This window comes from Oncorhynchus mykiss, chromosome 5 (genome assembly GCF_057628025.1).
Source record: "Oncorhynchus mykiss isolate SJ-2025 chromosome 5, ASM5762802v1, whole genome shotgun sequence".
In the NCBI taxonomy this organism is placed as follows: domain Eukaryota; kingdom Metazoa; phylum Chordata; class Actinopteri; order Salmoniformes; family Salmonidae; genus Oncorhynchus; species Oncorhynchus mykiss.
In genome coordinates, this window is record NC_143026.1 from 16,227,501 (window position 1) to 16,252,500 (window position 25,000).

Consider the following 25,000-nt stretch of genomic DNA (forward strand, 5'->3'; position numbering starts at 1 on the left):
CTCTGGGGTTGGGAGAGTTGCGGTGGGGGAAGGTGCAGTAGAAGGCGTTGGCCAGCAGACAAGCTATCTGACTCTGGGACAACGTGATGGCCTGAGTCTGGCCCTTCTTGAGTAGAGGGATAGCCTACACACACACACACACACACACACACACACACACACACACACACACACACTTAACATACTGAGTAGAGAACACACATTCAGTACCTGTACAATCTGCAACCTACATGGTGCACTACCTCTGTACCCTACATAGTACACTATCTCTGTACCCTACAGAGTACACTAACTATGTACCCTACAAAGTACACTACCTCTGTACCCTACATCGTACACTAACTCTGTACCCTACATAGTACACTACTTCTGTACCCTACATAGTATACTACCTCTGTACCCTACATAGTACACTAACTCTGTACCCTACATAGTACACTACCTCTGTACCATAGTACACTACCTCTCTACCCTACATAGTACACTATCTCTGTACCCTACATAGTATGGTACCTCTGTACCCTACATAGTACACTACCTCTGTACACTACATATTACACTACCTATGTACCCTACATAGTATACTACCTCTGTAACATAGTACAATATCTCTGTACCCTACATAGTACACAACCTCTGTACCCTACATAGTACACTATCTCTGTACCCTACATAGTATACTAACTCTGTACCTTACATAGCACACTACCTCTGTACCCTACATAGTACACTAACTTTGTACACTACATAGTACACTATCTCTGTACCCTACATAGTACACTATCTCTGTACCCTACATAGTACACTACATAGTACACTCTCTGTACCCTACATAGTACACTACCTCTGTACCCTACATAGTACACTCTCTGTACCCTACCAAGTACACTATCTCTGTACCATACATAGTACACTCTCAGCACCATACATCGCACCCTCTCTGTACCCTACATAGTACACTAACTCTGTACCCTGCATAGTACACTACCTCTGTACCCTACATAGTACACTATCTCTGTACCCTACATAGTACACTCTCTGTACCCTACATAGTACACTACCTCTGTACCCTGCATAGTACACTATCTCTGTACCCTACATAGTACACTCTCTGTACCCTACATAGTACACTATCTCTGTGCCCTACATAGTACACTACCTCTGTACCCTACATAGTACACTAACTCTGTACCCTACATAGTACACTAACTCTGTACCCTACATAGTACACTACCTCTGTACCCTACATAGTACACTAACTCTGTACCCTACATAGTACACTCTCTGCACCATACATCGTACACTCTCTGTACCCTACATAGTACACTAACTCTGTACCCTGCATAGTACACTACCTCTGTACCCTACATAGTACACTATCTCTGTACCCTACATAGTACACTCTCTGTACCCTACATAGTACACTACCTCTGTACCCTGCATAGTACACTATCTCTGTACCCTACATAGTACACTCTCTGTACCCTACATAGTACACTATCTCTGTGCCCTACATAGTACACTACCTCTGTACCCTACATAGTACACTAACTCTGTACCCTACATAGTACACTAACTCTGTACCCTACATAGTACACTACCTCTGTACCCTACATAGTACACTAACTCTGTACCCTACATAGTACACTAACTCTGTACCCTACATAGAATTCTAACTCTGTACCATAGTACATCATTCAGTTCCTATGTTGTTACCTTCTTGATATAGCGAGGCAGGCTGGAGGCCAGCTCTGCTATCTTAGGAAAAACAGACGTGTAGTATTTCTCTTCTTTGGGTGATTTCTAGAGGAGAGAGGGAAAGGAGAATATATCATTGTAAAGGGGTTGTTTTGGTCCTGGATGCTGATTTGTTGATTGCAGGGAGTTATTCACCCCAATCCCCGGGTAATACCTGTTCCTTTTGAAATATCAATGTACATCCACTGTCCCACAGCCCAGCCAGGCAATTTATAAACTTCATCTCCCATGGAAAAAAGTATCAAGACATTATTTTCCCATGCTACTAGCTAGCATTTAGTTTTCAACAGCTGTGGTTTGTCTTAACCTTGCTGCCTGCCTCTCCAACTTGTGCAACAAAGTAGCATCTTTTAGAGATCTCCACTGTGCCATAGAGAGAATGAACATGACGAGACTTCTCAGCTTCTCTGATCCAGGCCAATTCATTTATCAGCATCATTATAATGGATATATCAAAATAAATGGCAATAGAAACAAATGTAAAACAAAAATGAAAATTGACATAATTGGCTGTAATTTCAGCTGCTTGATGTGATTGTGTGTTAGCTTTAGCACTCTAGTCAATCAGATCCACTTTAGCCGACATCCGCATAATGGTTATTTTGACAGTGTCGGAGGTGGAACTGCGTTAGAGCTGTCTAATGCACAAGTTGTTCCTTGCATTATACCTAAAAAGGACATTGACAATGGCTGCATGGAGTCACATTAAGTGAAGAGCATTTCGTATTGTTCTGTATGTAAATCAGAGTCAACCATTTAGTATGATAAGTTATGTTACAAAAACGAAAGTAGGGTGGTTGGTCAGGGTGCATGGGTGTGCGTATAATGAGAACATCTAGCAACCCAAAGGTTGCGAGTTCAAATCTCATCACGGACAACTTTAGCTAACCCTGCACCTAAACTTAACCCTAACCCCTAGCCTAGCTAATGTTAGCGAGCTAGCTAACAACACCTAGCCACCTAGCTAGAATTCGTAACATATCATATGTCTTGAAAATTCATAACATATTGTACGTTTTGAAAATTTGTCAAATTTAATAAGAATTGTAATTTGTAACATACAGTATATATGATATTGTAGTATTCATTGACTACAGCTCAGTGTTCAACACCATAGTACCCTCAAAGCTCATCACTAAGCTAAGGACCCTGGGACGAAACAACTCCCTCTGCAACTTGATCCTGGACTTCCTGACGAGCCGCCCCCAGGTGGCAAGAGTAGGCAATAACACATCTGCCCCTCTGATCCTCAACACTGGGGCCCCTCAGGGGTGCATGCTCAGTCCCCTCCTGTACTCCCTGTTCACCCATGACTGCGTGGCCAAGCACAACTCCAACACCATCATTAAGTTTGACGAAGACACAACGGTGGTAGGTCTGATCACGACAATGATGAGACAGCCTATAAGGAGTAGGTCAGAGACCTGGCCATGTGGTGCCAAGACAACAACCTCTCCCACAACGTGATCAAGACAAAAGAGATGATCGTGGAATACAGGAAAATGAGGGCCGAGCATGCCCCCATTCTCATCGACGGGGCTGTAGTGGAGCAGGTTGAGAGCTTCAAGTTCCTTGGTGTCCACACCACCAACAAACTATCATGGTCCATGCACACCAAGACAGTCGTGAAGAGGGTACAACAACACTTATTCCCCCTCAGGAGACTGAAAAGATTTGTCATGGGCCCTCATATCCTCAAAAAGTTCTAGAGCTGCACCATTGAGAGCATCACCACCTGGTATGGCAACTACTCGTCCTCCGACTGCAAGGCGCTACAGAGGATAGTGCGTACGGCCCAGTACATCACCTGGGTAAAGCTTCCTGCTATCCAGGACCTCCATACCGGGCGGTGTCAGAGGAAGGCCCTACAAATTGCCAAAGACTCCAGCCACCCAAGTCATAGACTGTTCTCTCTGCTACCGCATGGCAAGCGGTACTGGGCACCAAGTCTCGGACCAAAAGGCTTCTTAGCAGCTTCCACCCCCAAGCCATAAGACTGCTTAACAGCTAATCCAATGTCTACCCGGACTATTTGCACAAATCGCCACCCTTTTTACACTGCTGCTAATCGCTGTTTGCATAGTCACTTTACCCCTTCCTACAGGTACATATTACCTCAATTACCTCGACTAACCTGTAATTGGCACATTTACTCGGGACCGGTACTCCCTGTATATAGCCTCGTTATTGTTCTTTTATTGTTGCACTTTTATTTTTTTACTTTAGTTTATTTAGTCAATATTTTCTTACCCTTATTTTTTCTTGAAACTGCATTGTATGTTAAGGGCTTGTAAAGTAAGCATTTTACAGTTTACAACTGATGTATGTGACAATTAAAATTTGATTTGATACAAAATGGGTGAAGGACATCCACAAATGAATACATACCATATGAAACGTAACATATCATACTAAATGGAGTGTCTTGGATTTACCTACAGAATAATACGAAATACACTGAGATCAGGTTGCAATCCCAAGCAGCCTTGTTTACAACTTAGAACACTGGAATATGTGAGATGTAATCTACACTTCAATTAGGATAATAGAAATCCAAAACATTTTGTTGAATGATTTTTCAGTTTGAGCGTAATTGTTACCATACAGACTACACTTTCTCGTTCTGAATGCGAGTAAGATGGGTGTGACAATGACCACAAGAGCAGTTGCTCACCAATTTGATGGCTTCAACCCAGTTCCACCTCCGACACCACCAAAACATCTGATTGAATCTAGGCCTTAGTTGGTTAGCTAGCAAAGGAGAAGTAGCTAGCCTTCATGGCAACCTTTTTGCTTAGAACATTTGGATTGGACGACCAGCTTGTTTGGTAAGCAACTTCAGAATCTCAGAACTAACTGGATTTTGCCCGCACTATAATGTCTGGTGGAAAAATGAAATAAAACACATTTACTTATTAAAATAACTTTTTCAATGAAAACATGTCATTCGTCTTTGTTGGTAACCGTTTTACAAAAGCAATAAGGCCCTCGAACCCGGGAATTATTAGGAATAACACCTTCCTAAGGGCTGTTTTAACACCACTAGAGTTCATTCACAGTGAAGTGGTAACTGACCTTAACAAAGGTATGCAGGGCATCAAAGGACCATTGATCTTCATATTTTGGGTTGTATTTCTTTATGGCTTTCTAAGTGGAGAGAAACATGTAGATCATTGTTAAACAGTACTGGTCAAACATGCTAACCCCTACCTTAACTGTTAACCCAAACCCAGGTTAACCTGAGGGGGCATGTTAGGAAATGTTAGGATAATGGAGGCATGTTAGGAAATGTTAGGATAATGGAGGCATGTTAGGAAATGTTAGGATGATGGATTCATGTTAGGAAATGTTAGGATGATGGAGGCGTGTTAGGAAATGTTAGGATAATGAAGGCGTGTTAGGAAATGTTAGGATGATGGATTCATGTTAGGAAATGTTAGGATAATGGAGGCGTGTTAGGAAATGTTAGGATAATGGAGGCATGTTAGGAAATGTTAGGATAATGGAGGCATGTTAGGAAATGTTAGGATGATGGATTCATGTTAGGAAATGTTAGGATGATGGATTCATGTTAGGAAATGTTAGGATGATGGAGGCGTGTTAGGAAATGTTAGGATGATGGATTCATGTTAGGAAATGTTAGGATAATGGAGGCGTGTTAGGAAATGTTAGGATAATGGAGGCATGTTAGGAAATGTTAGGATAATGGAGGCATGTCAGGAAATGTTAGGATGATGGATTCATGTTAGGAAATATTAGGATGATGGAGGCGTGTTAGGAAATGTTAGGATAATGAAGGCGTGTTAGGAAATGTTAGGATGATGGAGGCATGTTAGGAAATGTTAGGATGATGGATTAATGTTAGGAAATGTTAGGATAATGGAGGCGTGTTAGGAAATGTTAGGATGATGGATTCATTTTAGGAAATGTTATGATAATGGAGGTGTGTTAGGAAATGTTAGGATGATGGAGGCATGTTAGGATGATGGATTCATGTTAGGAAATGTTATGATAATGGAGGTGTGTTAGGAAATGTTAGGATGATGGAGGCATGTTAGGATGATGGATTCATTTTAGGAAATGTTATGATAATGGAGGTGTGTTAGGAAATGTTATGATATTGGAGGCGTGTTAGGAAATGTTAGGATAATGGAGGCGTGTTAGGAAATGTTAGGATAATGGAGGCATGTTAGGAAATGTTATGATAATGGAGGCGTGTTAGGAAATGTTAGGATAATGGAGGCGTGTTAGGAAATGTTATGATAATGGAGGCCTGTTAGGAATTGTTAGGATAATGGAGGCGTGTGTGTGTGTGTGTCGTACCTCTACGTCACCCACTGATGCAGTGGTCTTCTTGGCCAGACTCTCCAGCTGTTTAGAGACCACCTCCCACCGACTTCGCTCAGAGCTGGTTACCTGGGAAAAGTCAATCAATCAACCAACTAACCAATCAACCAACTAACCATTCAAGCAACTGACCAATCAAACAACTAACCAATCAACAACCTTACCACTCAACTCAACCAACTAACAAATCAATAATTCAGCCACCAAACCAAACCAATCAATCAATTAACCAATCAAACAAACAATCGACAAATAATGTATAAATTAAACAGTAAATGAATGAATCAATGAACACACCCATCCAGTCTTCATGAGGCTTTCTGGTGAGCAGGGCATCTTAACAAAGTCACTGTGCCACACATGACGTCCAAAATGAGGTTTCAATGTCCTTTTATGGTGGAACTCATTCACCTGAATAGGGAGGTAGACAGACATGAATGATCTGTTAGAGACAGCAATGATTTCAATACACATTTTCTGGTGTAAAGATCCTGTTCACTCTCAGACGCTTTAAAAAATATATTTCACTCTACCTCCTCCTCCTCATTCTCTCCATAATCACAAACAAAGAAAGACACCACAGTTATTCAGACCAGACAGAGCGATGCCAGAGAGTCTTACATCTATGAGGACGTTGTGAGTTCTGCTGAAGGACAGTGGCTCCAGCTCCTTGTGACACTCAGGGACTTTCTTCAGCTGAGAGAGATAGCAGCACGACCTCTTCTCCTCCTCACCCCTCACTCCTCTTGTTCCATCCCTCTTGCTTTCCCACCCTATATCCATCGCTTCTTCCCTCACCCCCTCCATCTCTCTTTCAGTTGTTCCATCCCTCTCTCCTACCCTTGCTCCATCCATTTCAACTTCCCTCCCGCCATCCCTCTTTTTCTCACTTTCCATTTCCTTATGTTTCTGTCTTTCTTCCTCTTTCTTCCTTTCTCCATCCCTTTCTCTCTCACTGTCTCCGTGCAGTGATTTGGCGACCGGAGTGTTGTCAACGTCGACCAAGTTTCCAACAGGGATCTCGCGGCGTTTGACCTCCTGACCCCTGTCCTTGTCCTCCATGGGGTCGTCTTGCTGCAGAGCAGCTTTCGTCTGGGAGCTGTGGTTGTTATGACATGCTATCCCTAGAGAGAGACAGAGAGACAGGAGGACACAGGATGACAATTTGATGCTGTATTTGATAGCTGTAGGACCTTCAATAAGAATAAGTTGATGTTATTATAATCAGTCGATCAAACTTGAATTGTCCCCAGAGGGAAATGTGGTTTGTGAGCAGCGGTAACATGAAATAAATAGTTAATTCAATAGTTAAGAAAGGTAATAGATTTTCTATTTAAGTAAAGGTCTTCATTAACACAGACAGCACAATTCCAATCTTTTGCACAATTATTGGCAAACGATCTGATATGATCTGATTGGTCAAAAGACAAATAATTGGGCAAAAGATCAGATTTCGGACACCTGTATAACTCGCAGATTTAGTATTTCCAACCCACCTGTAGTGGAGATCTTGGTCCATTCTCCTTTAAGGAGGTCTTCTACTTTCACTCTCAGCTCAGACACGGACTTATTCACATCTCCAAAGTACTGAAGAGGACAGACAATGATGCTGGGCAAGTCTGAAGATACACTGGGACTGGAGAGAGATTGATAACTCTGGACAGAGAGAGAGAGAGAGAGATAGAGAGAGAGATTTACATTACTGTAACTTCATATTCATATCATGTATAGGCCTAACAAGGCGGTATAGTCACCTGAAGGAAATGGATGTGATCCTCTGTGTGTGAGAGTTTCTCCAGCTCAGCATCTCTCCTCCTCAACTCAACTATCTCCTGTTTCAGTGGCTCAAGTAGACCTTCAGCACGACTCACTTCAGCCTTCTCCTGAGCTCTGATCAGCTCCTTCACCTCAGAGCGCCTTTCCTCCATGGAGCGGATCAGTTCAGTAAAGATCCTCTCACTGTCATCCACTGCTGCATTTGCAGAACGCTGTTAGGAGAGTGAGAGGGAGAGAGAGAGGGAGAGAGAGAGAGAGAGAGAGAGAGAGAGAGAGAGAGAGAGAGAGAGGGAGAGAGAGAGAGGGAGAGAGATGGAGAGAGAGAGAGAGAGAGGGAGAGAGAGAGAGAGAGAGAGAGAGAGAGGGAGAGAGAGAGAGAGAGAGAGAGAGAGAGAGAGAGAGGGGGGGAGAGAGAGAGAGAGAGAGGGAGAGAGAGAGAGAGAGAGAGAGAGAGAGAGAGAGAGAGAGAGAGAGAGAGAGAGAGAGAGAGAGAGAGGGAATTGTATGAGTGAGTGCTGTGTAGAGTTAGATATCCTGGTTTTTATTTTCTTGGTGGTGTCTTTTTTCGTTCTTCCCCTGCATGATTAAGGTTATCATAATTGTTATTTAGTTGTTGTGGTAGAATTAAGTATATTGTTTTTCGTGTTGAAATTACCCTGGCTTTGGCGGGGATGGCGACCCACATGGGGACGCCGTGCCTGTCACTTCGGCATGGCTTTAGGTGTGTTACTGAAGCTACTGTCACTGTGGAGGAGTTTCTGGTCGCTGTAGGAGAGAATGTTGCTTATGCGTCATGGATTAATAAAGATGTGGTGGTTTTTCTTAAAGAAGAGTGTCTGGTTGATCGTATGGTTGAGCATGGTGTACTTCTTAAAGAAGAGTGTCTTGTTGATCGTATGGTTGAGCATGGTGTACTTCTTAAAGAAGAGTGTCTTGTTGATCGTATGGTTGAGCATGGTGTACTTCTTAATGAAGAGTGTCTTGTTGATCGTATGGTTGAGCATGGTGTACTTCTTAAAGAAGAGTGTCTTGTTGATCATATGGTTGAGCATGGTGTACTTCTTAAAGAAGAGTGTCTTGTTGATCGTATGGTTGAGCATGGTGTACTTCTTAAAGAAGAGTGTCTTGTTGATCATATGGTTGAGCATGGTGTACTTCTTAAAGAAGAGCGTCTTGTTGATCGTATGGTTGAGCATGGTGTACTTCTTAAAGGAATGTTTATTCAAGTTACGCCTCTTTTTTCTCTGTCAACAAGGGTAACGATTTCAAATGTACCGCCGTTTATTCCCAATGAGCTGTTGGAGCGCGAGTTATTGCGGTTTGGGAAGTTTGCAAGTTCAATTAAGATTGTCCCGTTGGGTTGCAAACACCCGGCTTTGAAACAGGTTATGTCGTTTCGGCGACAGGTGTTTATGTTTTTGGACTCACCGGAGCAGACTTTGTAGTTATTGTTTAAAGTCAAGTATGACAACAGATTGTATATGGCTCATGTTAATACGGGTAGTCAACGGTGTTCTGAGTGTGGTGATGGTGGCCATAAGCGACATGCTTGCCCGAAAAGGGAGAAGGCGGAGGGAGGGGCGCAGGTGGTCCTCGTAATGCCTGGGCCCACTGATGTAGGGAGAAGTGGGCCGACAGCGGTAGAGCAGCATGTTGCTGAGGAACAAGTTGTCCGTGTTGAGGGCACGGAGTTGCAACTTGCACCAGAAGGGAATGTTATGCAGCAGAAAAATATTGTTGTAGAAGGTAAGGACAGATCTGAAGAGCTATTTCCTCAGACTGGTGAGGAGTTGTCCAGTACGAGTGCTGGGGTACAGGAGGGGGTTCATGTGGAGCTAATCTCCCAGGTAGTGGAGGAGATACCCACTATGAGTGACGGGGTACAGGAGGGGGTTCATGTGGAGCTAATCTCCCAGGTAGTGGAGGAGATGCCCACTATGAGTGATGGGGTACAGGAGGGGGTTCATGTGGGGCTAGTCTCCCAGATAGTGGAGGAGATGTCCACTATGAGTAATGTGGTACAGGAGGGGGTTCGGGTGTGGCTAGTCTCCCCACCTGGAGGAGATGCCTGGTACGAGTGATGGGGTGCAAGTGGGGGGTGTTGAGAGGGATGTGGTAGAGGGGAGTCAGGGGTCTGTGGCCTCAGCTGAGGAGGATCAGGAGAAGGATATGGATATCTCTATTGATAAGATAGCAGCTGGTATCGACTCAATTTACAATTTAGAGGAGGTAAATGGGTTCCTGGATCAGACTTTTGGGAAATCTGTCAAATTGGCAGATTTTTTTGATGTTGCTAGATTTGTGAGGTCAGCTGTGATGTTACAGAAGAAGGTGGGGTTAGACCAGCTGAGTGAGAAGAAGTGTTTTCACTTGAGGAAATTTGTTACTGCTGTTACGGCAGCAAAAGGTAGTGGGAAACGTGGTAAGGTTAAGAGAAAATTAAAACAATGATGATGATCATGCCTCTTTTTTCTCTTTGGTTTCTCTGTGGTTTCTTCTGCTTTTCCTTTCTCTTTTCTATATGGAGGTACTAAGGGTAGGTTCTGTCAATATTAATGGGGGAAGGGACAGGAATAAGAGGGTTTGGGTATTAGAAGTAATAAAACAGAAAAGGCTTCATGTAGTTTTTCTACAGGAGATACATAGTGATGAGGCTAATGAGGTTCACTGGGGTATGTGGTGGGATACACTCAGTCATGGTACTAATTTCAGTGCTGGGGTGGCAATCTTGTTTTCCTCAGGCTTAGGGGTGACTGTGGTATCTACAACAGAGATTGTCAACGGTCGGTCGGGTTTAATTGGTCAAGGCGGATGTTGTGTTTTATTTTTTAATTAAAAAATGTTTTTATGCTCCTAATGAGGGTACAGAGCGTATTGCTGTATTTGATCAAATAAAGGAAACCTTAAGACAGTGTGACCGAGAGGGGTGTATGGTTTTAGGGGGGGACTGGAATTTTACAGTGGAGTTTACTGTTGACCGCACTGCTGAAGAACCTCATCTGCTGTCAGCAACTTGTCTGTCTGGTTTATTAACTGAGTTTGAGCTTTCTGATGTGTGGAGAGTAAGGAATGCAACAGTTAAGCAGTACACATGGTTAAAAGTTAATCGTGTCAGTGCAGCAAGGTTAGACAGGTTGTATGTATCTGATCACTACTGTAGTAGGGTTGGAAGGTTAGACATGTTGTTTGTATCTGATCACTACTGTAGTAGGGTTGGAAGGTTAGACAGGTTGTATGTATCTGATCACTACTGTAGTAGGGTTGGAAGGTTAGACAGGTTGTATGTATCTGAGCACTACTGTAGTAGGGTTGGAAGGTTAGACAGGTTGTTTGTATCTAATCACTACTGTAGTAGGGTTGGAAGGTTAGACAGGTTGTACGTATCTGATCACTACTGTAGTAGGGTTGGAATGTTAGACAGGTTGTATGTATCTCAACACTACTGTAGTAGGGCTGGAAGGTTAGACAGGTTGTATGTATCTGATCACTACTGTAGTAGGGTTGGAAGGTTAGACAGGTTTTATGTATCTGAGCACTACTGTAGTAGGGTTGGAAGGTTAGACAGGTTGTATGTATCTGAGCACTACTGTAGTAGGGTTGGAAGGTTAGACAGGTTGTATGTATCTGATCACTACTGTAGTAGGGTTGGAAGGTGTGATATTACTCCTGTGGGTTTCTCTGATCACCGTATTGTTACTGTTGATACAGTGCCTTGCGAAAGTATTCGGCCCCCTTGAACTTTGCAACCTTTTGCCACATTTCAGGCTTCAAACATAAAGATATAAAACTGTATTTTTTTGTGAAGAATCAACAACAAGTGGGACACAATCATGAAGTGGAATGACATTTATTGGATATTTCAAACTTTTTTAACAAATCAAAAACTGAAAAATTGAGCGTGCAAAATTATTCAGCCCCCTTAAGTTAATACTTTGTAGCGCCACCTTTTGCTGCGATTACAGCTGTAAGTCGCTTGGGGTATGTCTCTATCAGTTTTGCACATCGAGAGACTGACATTTTTTCCCATTCCTCCTTGCAAAACAGCTCGAGCTCAGTGAGGTTGGATGGAGAGCATTTGTGAACAGCAGTTTTCAGTTCTTTCCACAGATTCTCGATTGGATTCAGGTCTGGACTTTGACTTGGCCATTCTAACACCTGGATATGTTTATTTTTGAACCATTCCATTGTAGATTTTGCTTTATGTTTTGGATCATTGTCTTGTTGGAAGACAAATCTCCGTCCCAGTCTCAGGTCTTTTGCAGACTCCATCAGGTTTTCTTCCAGAATGGTCCTGTATTTGGCTCCATCCATCTTCCCATCAATTTTCACCATCTTCCCTGTCCCTGCTGAAGAAAAGCAGGCCCAAACCACGATGCTGCCACCACCATGTTTGACAGTGGGGATGGTGTGTTCAGGGTGATGAGCTGTGTTGCTTTTACGCCAAACATAACATTTTGCATTGTTGCCAAAAAGTTCAATTTTGGTTTCATCTGACCAGAGCACCTTCTTCCACATGTTTGGTGTGTCTCCCAGGTGGCTTGTGGCAAACTTTAAACGACACTTTTTATGGATATCTTTAAGAAATGGCTTTCTTCTTGCCACTCTTCCATAAAGGCCAGATTTGTGCAATATACAACTGATTGTTGTCCTATGGACAGAGTCTCCCACCTCAGCTGTAGATCTCTGCAGTTCATCCAGAGTGATCATGGGCCTCTAGGCTGCATCTCTGATCAGTCTTCTCCTTGTATGAGCTGAAAGTTTAGAGGGACGGCCAGGTCTTGGTAGATTTGCAGTGGTCTGATACTCCTTCCATTTCAATATTATCGCTTGCACAGTGCTCCTTGGGATGTTAAAAGCTTGGGAAATCTTTTTGTATCAAAATCCGGCTTTAAACTTCTTCACAACAGTATCTCGGACCTGCCTGGTGTGTTCCTTGTTCTTCATGATGCTCTCTGCGCTTTTAACGGACCTCTGAGACTATCACAGTGCAGGTGCATTTATACGGAGACTTGATTACAGACATTTGGATTGTATTTATCATCATTAGTCATTTAGGTCATCATTGGATCATTCAGAGATCCTCACTGAACTTCTGGATAGAGTTTGCTGCACTGAAAGTAAAGGGGCTGAATAATTTTGCACGCCCAATTTTTCAGTTTTTGATTTGTTAAAAAAGTTTGAAATATCCAATAAATGTTGTTCCACTTCATGATTGTGTCCCACTTGTTGTTGATTCTTCACAAAAAATACAGTTTTATATCTTTATGTTTGAAGCCTGAAATGTGGCAAAAGGTCGCAAAGTTCAAGGGGGCCGAATACTTTCGCAAGGCACTGTATTCACTTGTCCACAAAGGTCCTCACCTTATTGGTATTCTATTGCTAAGTTGTTACATGATGTCATGTTTTGTGAAAGGTTTTTGTTGTTTTGGGAAAAATGGAGGCTTATAAAAGGGAATTTTGAGTCCTTGAGACAATGGTGGTAGGTTGGGAAGGCCCACATACGATTGATTGTTTTGTCAACAGTATACTGCCCTGTCTCGTATTGTAGTTAAAGAGACTATCAGGGCCCTTGAACAGGACATCAAATCTATTGAGTTGAAGTTGCTCACTCAGAATGACCCTGGACTAGTTATGAACTTACAGGACAAGAGACATGAACTGAGGTCGTTTTTACATGAAAGAGTGAAGGGTGCCTTGATTAGGTCTCGTTTTTCTACCCTCAAGGATATGGATGCTCCTAGCGCTTTTTTGAAAACCTAGGACAGTCGACAATACAACGTAAACAGATGGTCTGCCTTCGTCTCCCTGATGGGAAGATGACCACGGATGACAGTGAAATGCACCAACATGCCGTGAATTTTTACTCTGCCCTCTATAAGGCGCAGGATTGTGATTCTTTGTGTACTAAACAGTTGTTACACGGTCTTCCTCAATTGGGACCAGAGCAGTGAGTTGCTTTGGACTCTGACTTTATTCTGCAGGAGCTGTCCACAGCAGTTATGCAGCTCTCAACAGGCCGAGCCTTTGGCATCGATGGTTTACCATCTGAGTTCTATAAGCACTTTTGGGGGTCTATTGGGGAGGATTTTTTTGAAGTGGTGTGTGAATCTTTTCATGAGGGTTCTCTTCCTGTATCCTGTCAACGTGCTGTGCTTTCATTGTTGCCAGAAAAGGGGGATTTGGTTAATATAAAAAATTGGCGACCTGTTGCATTGCTGTGCACAGAATATAAAATGTTATCTAAATGTCTCTCAAACAGGTTGAAAGAGTATCTGGGGCTGTTGGTCCACAAGGACCAGTCTTACTGTGTACCTGACCTCTCTGTTGTTGATAACTTGTTTCTAATAAGAGATGGTTTAGACATTTGTAAACTGTCTGATGTGAATGTGGGTTTACTTTTTTTGGATCAGGAGAAGGCTTTTGACCGTGTGGACCACCAGTACTTTTTCAAGACAATGAAAACCTTTGGGTTTGAGGATGTTTTTTGTCTTGGATGAGTTTACTGTATGCTGGGGCCTTGTGTATGGTGAAGGTGGGGGGTGGTTTGAGTTCCCCCATCCCCGTCCAAAGGGGCAACAGGCAGGGATGCCCATTTTCAGGGCAGTTAACCAATGCTTTGTTTTTTAAGAGCGAGGCTTACTGGTTTCTCTGGGCCAGGAGTAATGAAGGGTCCCACGATAGCGCTGTCTGCGTATGCAGATGATTTGACAGTTTTTATTATAGGGGGTGAGGATGTTAAGGTTCTCTCAAACGCTTTAAAGGTGTATGAGGGGGCCTCCTCAGCTAGAGTTAATTGGGAAAAGAGTGAATCGCTGTGGGCAGGTCAGCTTCAGACGGGGTCCGCTCCACGGTTACAAGGGGGGCTTCAGACTGGGTCCGCTCCACGGTTACCAGGGGGGCTTCAGACTGGGTCCGCTCCACGGTTACCAGGGGGGCTTCAGACTGGGTCTGCTCCACGGGTACCAGGGGGGCTTCAGACTGGATCCGCTCCACGGTTACCAGGGAGGCTTCAGACTGGGTCTGCTCCACGGTTACCAGGGGGGCTTCAGACTGGGTCTGCTCCACGGTTACCAGGGGGGCTTCAGACTGGGTCCGCTCCACGGTTACCAGGGGGGCTTCAGACTGGGTCTGCTCCACGGTTACCAGGGGGGCTTCAGACGGGGTCCGCTCCACGGTTACCAGGGGGGCTTCAGACTGGGTCTGCTCCACGGGTACCAGGGGAGCTTCAGACTGGGTCCGCTCCACGGTTACCAGGGGAGCTTCAGTGGGGCAGAGATGGGATGAAGACTTTGTTTTTTTTCTAGGCTCTGATGTATTTCAGAAAAGAACTGGGAGGGTGTAGTGGAGAAGGTGTGTGCCAGATCGTCGATGTGGAAATGGGTTCTACCCCAGCTGTCTTATAGGGAAAGGGTCCTGGTAGCTAATAATCTTGCTGCCTCTACCCTGTGGCACAGATTAATGATTTTACAGCCTTCCAGGATCATGTCTTTCCCAGTTCAAGCAGCCCAGAGACTGTTGTACAGTGACGGTTCTAGCTGGGTCGACAACAGCCTATACATTGATGAGGAGAGCGGGCTGTTTGGGCTTAGATAAGCACCTTTTTCTCTTTAAGCTGGAGGGGTTGATTTGTCTGGTCTGACTCCATCTTATGAGTCTGTTATGCAGGCTTGGAGAGTTCTTGTCAAGTCCCGTAAGGCCGGCACACCTCCAGGGATGTGGCTTTTTGAAGAGCATCTTTTTTACAACACTGACATCCAGTCTCGTGCTCTGGGTTCAGCCAGCCTACGTTCATGCTTGTTAGCTGTGGGGTGTACTAAGCTGGGTCATCTGATGCGGAGCAGGAGCAGATCGTTGGAGGAGCTGGGAGAAAGAGCAGGGATCCGATCATCTCGCTTACTGAGGAAGGTCGTTGATGAGGTCTGTGATTCCTTGCCAGTACTTCATCTGCAGTATGTGACACTTCCAATTCTGATCGGTGGAAGGAGGGTCTGGATTATGTGTTCCCTGCACTGATCGTTAGTGCTGCGGTGGGGGCATTAGAGGAGGACGGAGGGTCTATATTATGTGTTCCCTGCACCTATTGTTAGTTCTGCGGCAGGGGACTTCGAGGAGGACGGAGGGTCTGGATTATGTGTTCCCTGCACTGATTGTTAATGCTGAGGCGGGGGACTTCGAGGAGGACATGGGGATGCTGCTTTCCTTCAGGACCCCGGAGCTGGGGGACTTCAAGGTTGTGGGAAAGAAGGCCATGTATAAAATTTGTGTAAAAGTGTCCCATTCCTCTTCCCTGGATGGGGTAAAATTGACAAGGTGGGCGGGTGTGTTTTATTTTTATTTAACTAGGCAAGTCAATAAATTCTTATTTTCAATGACGGCCTAGGAACAGTGAGTTAACTGCCTTGTTCAGGGGCAGAGTGACAGATTTTTACCCTGTCAGCTCAGGGATTTGATCTTGCAACCTTTCGGTTACAAGTCCAACGCTCTAACCACTAGGCTACCTGCCGTGTTGGGCTCAGGTGCATCCCCAAAAGGCTGTTGGCGGTCTTTATACAAACTGCCTATTGAAAAGAGGACAGCTGACCTACAATGGAGGATAATACATGGAGCCATAGCCACCAATATGCATCTGGTATATCTGGATCCGACAGTTGGGGAAGGGTGTCCATTCTGTGCTGAGTCTGAAACTCTGGCACATCTGTTTTTACAGTGACCCAGGATGGTCGGGATGATTGACCTGATCACTTCTTGGTGCTTTGGGAGAGGTTTTCTCTTCCCAACTGTTTATATTTGGGATAAAGTACAGGTTTAGTCGAAGGGGTATAGTTATTTTGCTTAATTTTGTGTTAGGGGCAGCTAAATTAGCAATATGGAAGACCCGAAAGAACAGTATTGGGGGACAGGGGTCTGTGGATGTGGTGGGAATGCTGGAGGGAATGTTGGCAGCGAGACTGAGGGTTGAGTTTGCCTATTACAAACTGGTTAACAATATTGATCTGTTTGAGTATATGGGGTAATCAGAGTCTGTTGTGTTTAGTTACTGTGGAGGAGGATTTGGTGTTGTGTTTTTAATTAATGTGTAACTATGGTTTTGTATTAGTTTTTCTTGTGTTGTGGGTTCCCAGACCCAATAAAGATGATTTTAAACTCAAAACTCTCTCTCTCTCTCGCTCTCTCTCTCTCACTTAACTGGGAAGTGAAATGGTGCATCTCTTCTGGTCAATAATAATAGTCACCTTAAGAGACTCCACAGCATGTTGGATCTCCTTCAGCACCTTCTCTCTCTCCTGGACATTCTGCTGACTCATCCCCAGCTGACTCTGTGGAGAAACACTCTTTATTGAGCTACCAAGTTTTATGTGTCCAATAAGTCACAGTAACTAACAGGATAGAGATGAATGTTGAGAAAGTCCCTTTGGAAAACTATGATCTATGTTGTTTGTTAAAAAAGGCCAGCCATCTCAACCCATTTTCTCACCTTCATAACCTGTCAATCACTTAGCAAACAAGTTGTTCTGGTCTTACCTGTATCTCAGTCCTCTCTGTTGCAGCTGACACTGTATCATGGCCTTTATGTTTATCCATCACACAATGATAGCAGATGCACTGTTGATCGGTACGACAGTAAACCTCCAGCACTTTGTCATGATGAGAGCAGATCTTCTCCTGTAGTTGTGCGGTGGCTTTGACCAGCTTGTGTTTCTTTAGTCCAGGAACATCATAGTGAGGCTGGAGGTGAGTCTCACAGTAAGACACCAGACACACCAGACAGGACATGAGGGCTTTCTGCTTTCTGGTCCCAGTGCAGAAATCACACGCCACATCTCCAGGTCCAACATAGCACAGAGCAGGGGGAGCAGCCTGGAGTCCTGTCTTCTTCAGTGTCTCCACCACCTCAGCCAACATGTTATTTTTCCTCAGAGTAGGCCTTGGAGTGAACGTCTGTCTGCACTGAGGACAACTGTAGATGCCCTGATCGTCCTGATCACAGTAGCCCTCAATACAACTTCTACAGTAACTATGTCCACAGGGAATAGCCACCGGCTCCTTCAGTAGATCCAGACAGACAGAACAACAGAACTGGTCAGCCATTTAGACTGTTGTTGTTCACTCTCACACAGACAGACAGACAGACAGAGAAACTCAGATCAGTTTCGTTTCCCCAGAAGAGAATTTGTGGAAGGGGAAGGGACTTCCTGGTTATGCTAGGGTGTAGTTAAAGAAACAGAGGGAGGAGGGGAGAGAGAGAGAAATGAGAGAGAGGGAAAACAAGATCCACTTACAGTTCCTACACAGTCACCACAGCACATAGTGACTACACATTCACCACAGCACATAGTGACTACACATTCACCACAGCACATAGTGACTACACATTCACCACAGCACATAGTGACTACACATTCACCACAGCACATAGTGACTACACATTCACCACAGCACATAGTGACTACACATTCACCACAGCACATAGTGACTACACATTCACCACAGCACATAGTGACTACACATTCACCACAGCACATAGTGACTACACATTCACCACAGCACATAGTGACTACACATTCACCACAGCACATAGTGACTACACATTCACCACAGCACATAGTGACTACACATTCACCAGAGCACATAGTGACTACACATTCACCACAGCACATAGTGACTACACATTCACCACAGCACATAGTGACTACACATTCACCACAGCACATAGTGACTACACATTCACCATAGCACATAGTGACTACACATTCACCACAGCACATAGTGACTACACAGTTACCATAGCACACAGTTACTACACATTCACCACAGCACACAGTTACTACACAGTTACCATAGCACACAGTTACTACACAGTCACCACAGCACACAGTTCCTACACAGTCACCACAGCAAATAGTGACCACACAGTTACTACACATTCACCACAGCACACAGTTCCTACACAGTCACCACAGCACACAGTTCCTACACAGTCACCACAGCACATAGTTACTACACAGTCACCACAGCACACAGTTCCTACACAGTCACCACAGCACACAGTTCCGACACAGTCACCACAGCACACAGTTACTACACATTCCCCACAGCACACAGTTCCGACACAGTCACCACAGCACATAGTGACTACACATTCACCATAGCACATTATGACTACACATTCACCACAGCACATAGTGACTACACAGTTACCATAGCACACAGTTACTACACAGTCACCACAGCACACAGTTACTACACAGTTACCATAGCACACAGTTACTACACAGTCACCACAGCACACAGTTCCTACACAGTCACCACAGCAAATAGTGACCACACAGTTACTACACATTCACCACAGCACACAGTTCCTACACAGTCACCACAGCACACAGTTCCTACACAGTCACCACAGCACATAGTTACTACACAGTCACCACAGCACACAGTTCCTACACAGTCACCACATCACACAGTTCCGACACAGTCACCACAGCACACAGTTACTACACATTCCCCACAGCACACAGTTCCGACACAGTCACCACAGCACACAGTTCCGACACAGTCACCACAGCACACAGTTACTACACATTCACCACAGCAAATAGTGACTACACAGTTACTACACATTCACCACAGCAAATAGTGACTACACAGTTACTACACAGTCACCACAGCACACAGTTCCTACACATTCACCACAGCAAATAGTGACCACACAGTTCCTACACAGTCACCACAGCACACAGTTACTACACAGTCACCACAGCACACAGTTACTACACAGTTACCATAGCACACAGTTACTACACAGTCACCACAGCACACAGTTCCTACACAGTCACCACAGCAAATAGTCACCACACAGTTACTACACATTCACCACAGCACACAGTTCCTACACAGTCACCACAGCACACAGTTCCTACACAGTCACCACAGCACATAGTTACTACACAGTCACCACAGCACACAGTTCCTACACAGTCACCACAGCACACAGTTCCGACACAGTCACCACAGCACACAGTTACTACACATTCCCCACAGCACACAGTTCCGACACAGTCACCACAGCACATAGTGACTACACATTCACCATAGCACATAGTGACTACACATTCACCACAGCACATAGTGACTACACAGTTACCATAGCACACAGTTACTACACATTCACCACAGCACATAGTTACTACACAGTTACCATAGCACACAGTTACTACACAGTCACCACAGCACACAGTTCCTACACAGTCACCACAGCAAATAGTGACCACACAGTTACTACACATTCACCACAGCACACAGTTCCTACACAGTCACCACAGCACACAGTTCCTAGACAGTCACCACAGCACATAGTTACTACACAGTCACCACAGCACACAGTTCCTACACAGTCACCACAGCACACAGTTCCGACACAGTCACCACAGCACACAGTTACTACACATTCACCACAGCAAATAGTGACCACACAGTTACTACACATTCACCACAGCACACAGTTCCTACACAGTCACCACAGCACACAGTTCCTAGACAGTCACCACAGCACATAGTTACTACACATTCCCCACAGCACACAGTTCCGACACAGTCACCACAGCACACAGTTCCGACACAGTCACCACAGCACACAGTTACTACGCATTCACCACAGCAAATAGTGACTACACAGTTACTACGCATTCACCACAGCAAATAGTGACTACACAGTTACTACACAGTCACCACAGCACACAGTTCCTACACATTCACCACAGAAAATAGTGACCACACAGTTCCTACACAGTCACCACAGCACACAGTTCCTACACAGTCACCACAGCACACAGTTCCGACACAGTCACCACAGCACACAGTTACTACACATTCCCCACAGCACACAGTTCCGACACAGTCACCACAGCACACAGTTCCGACACAGTCACCACAGCACACAGTTCCGACACAGTCACCACAGCACACAGTTCCGACACAGTCACCACAGCACACAGTTACTACACATTCACCACAGCACACAGTTCCTACTCAGTCACCACAGCACACAGTTACTACACAGTCACCACAGCACACAGTTCCTACTCAGTCACCACAGCACACAGTTACTACACAGTCACCACAGCACACAGTTCCTACTCAGTCACCACAGCACATAATTGATTGAATGATTATGGTTTTTACAATACACAACATATATTAGAGAGACTGAACTTTGAACTGATAAAAGAGCATTCAGAATGATAATGGGGTTTCAAATGCTCATAACTCAGATTTCACTTTCATATTTCATCTGCTTGGATCAATTTTATTTGAACAATGTTACTTATTATCTCTCTTATTAAAACAGTCTTCCTAATGTGTCTTAAATTCTATGTTTAGAGTTGTTCTGGTCTAACCTGTATCTCAGTCCTTTTGACCTTAGAGCTTTTTATGTCTCTCTTTTGGTTTGGTCAGGGTGTGATTTGGGTGGGCATTCTATGTTCCCTTTTCTATGTTTTTGTATTTCTTTGTTTTGGCCGGGTATGGTTCTCAATCAGGGACAGCTGTCTATCGTTGTCTCTGATTGGGAATCATACTTAGGTAGCTTTTCCCCACAAGGTTTTTGTGGGTAGTTATTTTCTGTTTAGTCTCTGTTACCTGACAGAACTGTTCGCTTTTCATTTTGTTACTTTTGTTTGAGTGTTTCTTTGATGAATAAAATCATGAACACTTATCATGCTGCGCTTTGGTCCACTATTCCTTACGACGACGAGCGTTACACCTCTCTGCTGCAGCTGACACTGTATCATTACCTTTATGTTCATCCATCATACATTGATACGAGATCCACTGTTGATCGGTACGACAGTAAACCTCCAGCAGTTTGTCATGATGAGAGCAGATCTTCTCCTGTAGTTGTGCGGTGGCTTTGACCAGCTTGTGTTTCTTTAGTCCAGGAACATCATAGTGAGGCTGGAGGTGAGTCTCACAGTAAGACACCAGACACACCAGACAGGACATGAGGGCTTTCTGCTTTCTGGTCCCAGTGCAGAAATCACACGCCACATCTCCAGGTCCAACATAGCACAGAGCAGGGGGAGCAGCCTGGAGTCCTGTCTTCTTCAGTGTCTCCACCACCTCAGCCAACATGTTATTTTTCCTCAGAGTAGGCCTTGGAGTGAAGGTCTGATTGCACTGAGGACAACTGTAGATGCCCTGATCGTCCTGATCCCAGTAGCCCTCAATACAACTTCTACAGTAACTGTGTCCAAAGGGAATAGCCACCGGCTCCTTCAGTAGATCCAGACAGACAGAACAACAGAACTGGTCCTGGTCTAGTAGAACTCCCTGCTGAGCCATTTAGACTGTTGTTGTTCATTCTCACACAGACAGACAGAACAACATAACTCAAGCAAGTTTTTCTATGCAGGAAAATAATCCTGCAACAACTGGAAATTGAAATTTCATATGGATTATAATTAATGGACAATTTTTTAGGGGTTGATACATTTTTGGTTAAGGCAAATCAAGTCTTGGCAACAAAAGAGTTATCAAATTAAGATCTTACATCTGTACTATTCAAGACAAGCTAACTAGTTCTGTGTAGATTTGAGGTTGTGAACTCACTGACAAGAAATGAAAAAGAACATGGATCTCTTTCAGCGTTCCCAGGGGAATTGTCTTTGCAGACGGTTCGTAATAATTTATTCAGAAAGAATCGAGCCTGGCTCCCAGGTCGGATGGACATGGTAGACATATATACTACATGACCAAAAGTATGTGGACACCTGCATGTCAAACATCTCATTCCAAAATCATGGGCGTTAATATGGAGTTGGTCCCCCCATTGCTGCAATAATGGTCTCCCCTCTTCTGGGAAGGCTTTCCACTAGATGTTGGAACATTGCTGAAGGGACTTGCTTCCATTCAGCCACAAAAGCATTAGTGAGGTTGGGCACTGATGTTGGATGATTAGGCCTGGCTCACAGTTGCTGTTCCAATTCAACCCAATGGTGTTTGATGAGGTTGAGGTCAGGACTATGTGCAGGCCAGTCAAGTTCTTCTACACCGACCTCGACAAACCATTTCTGTATTGACCTCGCTTTGTGTACGGGGGCATTGTCATGCTGAAACAGGAAAGGGCCTTCCCCATATTGCTGCCACCAAGTTGGAAGCACAGAATCATCTAGAAGGGCCTAGCCCGAACCATGAAAAACAGCATAGTAAGCCTGTAATGTAGGTTTTGATCTTGTAGCGGTGGAAACACCCTTTCAAAGTTACTGTAGAAATGGAAGCCCGTGTCTCCCCTGTCTGGTATGCATTGGTACATCGTTGTTATCCACAACTGGCTTGTGGGTGATGAAGTAGCGCAGATATAAGCCGCGACGTGGGAAGTGGTGGCCAAACTCAATATTACTGAGATCACTGATTGAGTTGAGGGTTGGGGTTCTTCCCACACCAAGGCCAGTGGAAGCAGCAGAAATAAGATGAATAGCAGGCCTTCTCTCCCCATGGTGAACCTGTTACAGAGAGATCGTATCACGGGCAGTGTTATCAAGATAAATTGATCAAATAAATGGTAGTTGAAAGTTAAGTAGAAAACACGTGGAAATTGGGATATTGTGTGTGAACTATCCTTTTAAGATATTCATCAACTATTACAGACGTAGTCTACTAATGTAGTTAACGTAAGTTCAATCAGTAAGGCTGGTCTGAATGATTATCCTCACATTCTACTTTGATTCAGTAGTAGGCTACAACATAATTCACATCACATCCTTTATCATGGGCACAGCAGGAATTTATATCTGTGATGTTTACAAATGTTCTCGTCAACAGCACAGCATTATGTCACTCCTCCTTTACTATCAATTAGCCACGTGCGGAATGTCAATCACCTTTACCCTATAATCAATGAGCACAGCAGAATGATTCATCTTGAAGAAATGTATTCTTAACACCTGGAAATGAATCAATCTGCCATCATTAACACAATGATAAAATCAAATGATTGATTATTTAAATATTAAAAATGCATGGACAACAGAGAAAAACTAAATGGTATAATTTGAGGCCATGTGGCGAACAATAATGCAGGCACTGGAGATAGGGGTATGAACATGTGGGTGGGCCGTTGGGGTGTATTCGATGTTTGTGTGCGTCTGTACGTTGTGGTTCGTATGTGTATGTTTGTAATTGTTTGGGGGAAAAGTGAATAAATGAAATATAAATGTAATAGAATAATGGAACCTCACCACTCTTGCTAAATAACCTATGGGAATCCCTGTACGATGATCAGCTTGCTCTCCTCTCAACAATGGGCGTACAGCTTGTGATGTATTTAAATGATTGCTTACCCCTTTTCTCTCTCGCTGTCTTGCAGCACGTGTTACCGTCGACCCACCACCTCCCCACCCACCGCCACCAGCTGAAGTCCCGTAATCAGAACCTCTCACTCTCAGCGGGATGGGTGGTTTCCATGCCAGCTGCCCACCAAAGGGCTACTTGCCAAGCCAGCATCTGGCTCTGGGGGTAACCCTTCACAGACGAGGCCATCCGCTAAGCTACTTTAATACTTTCATATTCACGTGTTGTCTCTGTTGACTGATTTAACATTGGTCTCTTACCTGGTCATGGTGAACAGTCTACCACTCTAGTGAGCTCAGTACAAGTAATGGGGTGGGGATCCCTATTCAATCCCAGCACGGGGCCTGTGTATATCATAAATAATACAAAACAAATACAAAAGGAGTTCAGAATTCTGTTCTCCTTAAATAAACTCTACTTTATCTCCCTGCTTTTGCTCCTATCCTGCCATCTCCTTAAAAAAAATCTACTCATGTCACTAAATGTTCCAATAGCTGAAAATTGGGTTGATCAACAACAACCTAGTTTAGTGGCAGATGATGTAAATGTGTATATGTACTGTACTATATACTGGTATATGCCTCTGAAAATGTGTATTGAAAACGGGGTTATAGTACAGAATAAGGGTTCTGTAACAGAGCTAAACACAACAGCTAGCCTAGCGTCTGTCTGTCTCAGCCAAAGCTAACAGTACAGTCATCATTTCCAGACACACTCTTTATGGGTCAGGGGTCATCATAATGCTGATTGGTTAAACAATCTGTCCTCGGTT

The 25,000-nt window shown here is 44.2% G+C and overlaps 1 protein-coding gene across 4 annotated transcripts in view; it reads right to left on the reverse strand.

Annotated features, from left to right (window-relative positions):
- Positions 1–22,251, reverse strand: part of LOC118964568 (uncharacterized) — a 26,591-nt gene extending 4,340 nt beyond the window's left edge. For 2 of the 4 annotated variants that reach the window (XM_036976901.2, XM_090233944.1), the window contains exons 1-10: positions 17,404–18,080; positions 17,115–17,198; positions 7,860–8,093; positions 7,602–7,761; positions 6,727–7,229; positions 6,403–6,516; positions 6,082–6,174; positions 4,834–4,905; positions 1,717–1,803; positions 1–124 (exon numbers count right to left, since the gene is read on the reverse strand). The exon at positions 1–124 is cut by the window's left edge and continues 37 nt beyond it. In XM_036976901.2, coding sequence (XP_036832796.2) covers positions 1–124; positions 1,717–1,803; positions 4,834–4,905; positions 6,082–6,174; positions 6,403–6,516; positions 6,727–7,229; positions 7,602–7,761; positions 7,860–8,093; positions 17,115–17,198; positions 17,404–17,970 — 2,038 coding nt within the window. In that variant the 5' untranslated portion in view covers positions 17,971–18,080. Of the gene's footprint in view, positions 125–1,716; positions 1,804–4,833; positions 4,906–6,081; positions 6,175–6,402; positions 6,517–6,726; positions 7,230–7,601; positions 7,762–7,859; positions 8,094–17,114; positions 17,199–17,403; positions 18,081–21,674 lie in introns of those variants that run through there. The other 2 variants (XM_090233945.1, XM_090233946.1) reach the window with 2 other exon arrangements.
- Positions 22,252–25,000: the final 2,749 nt, after the last annotated feature.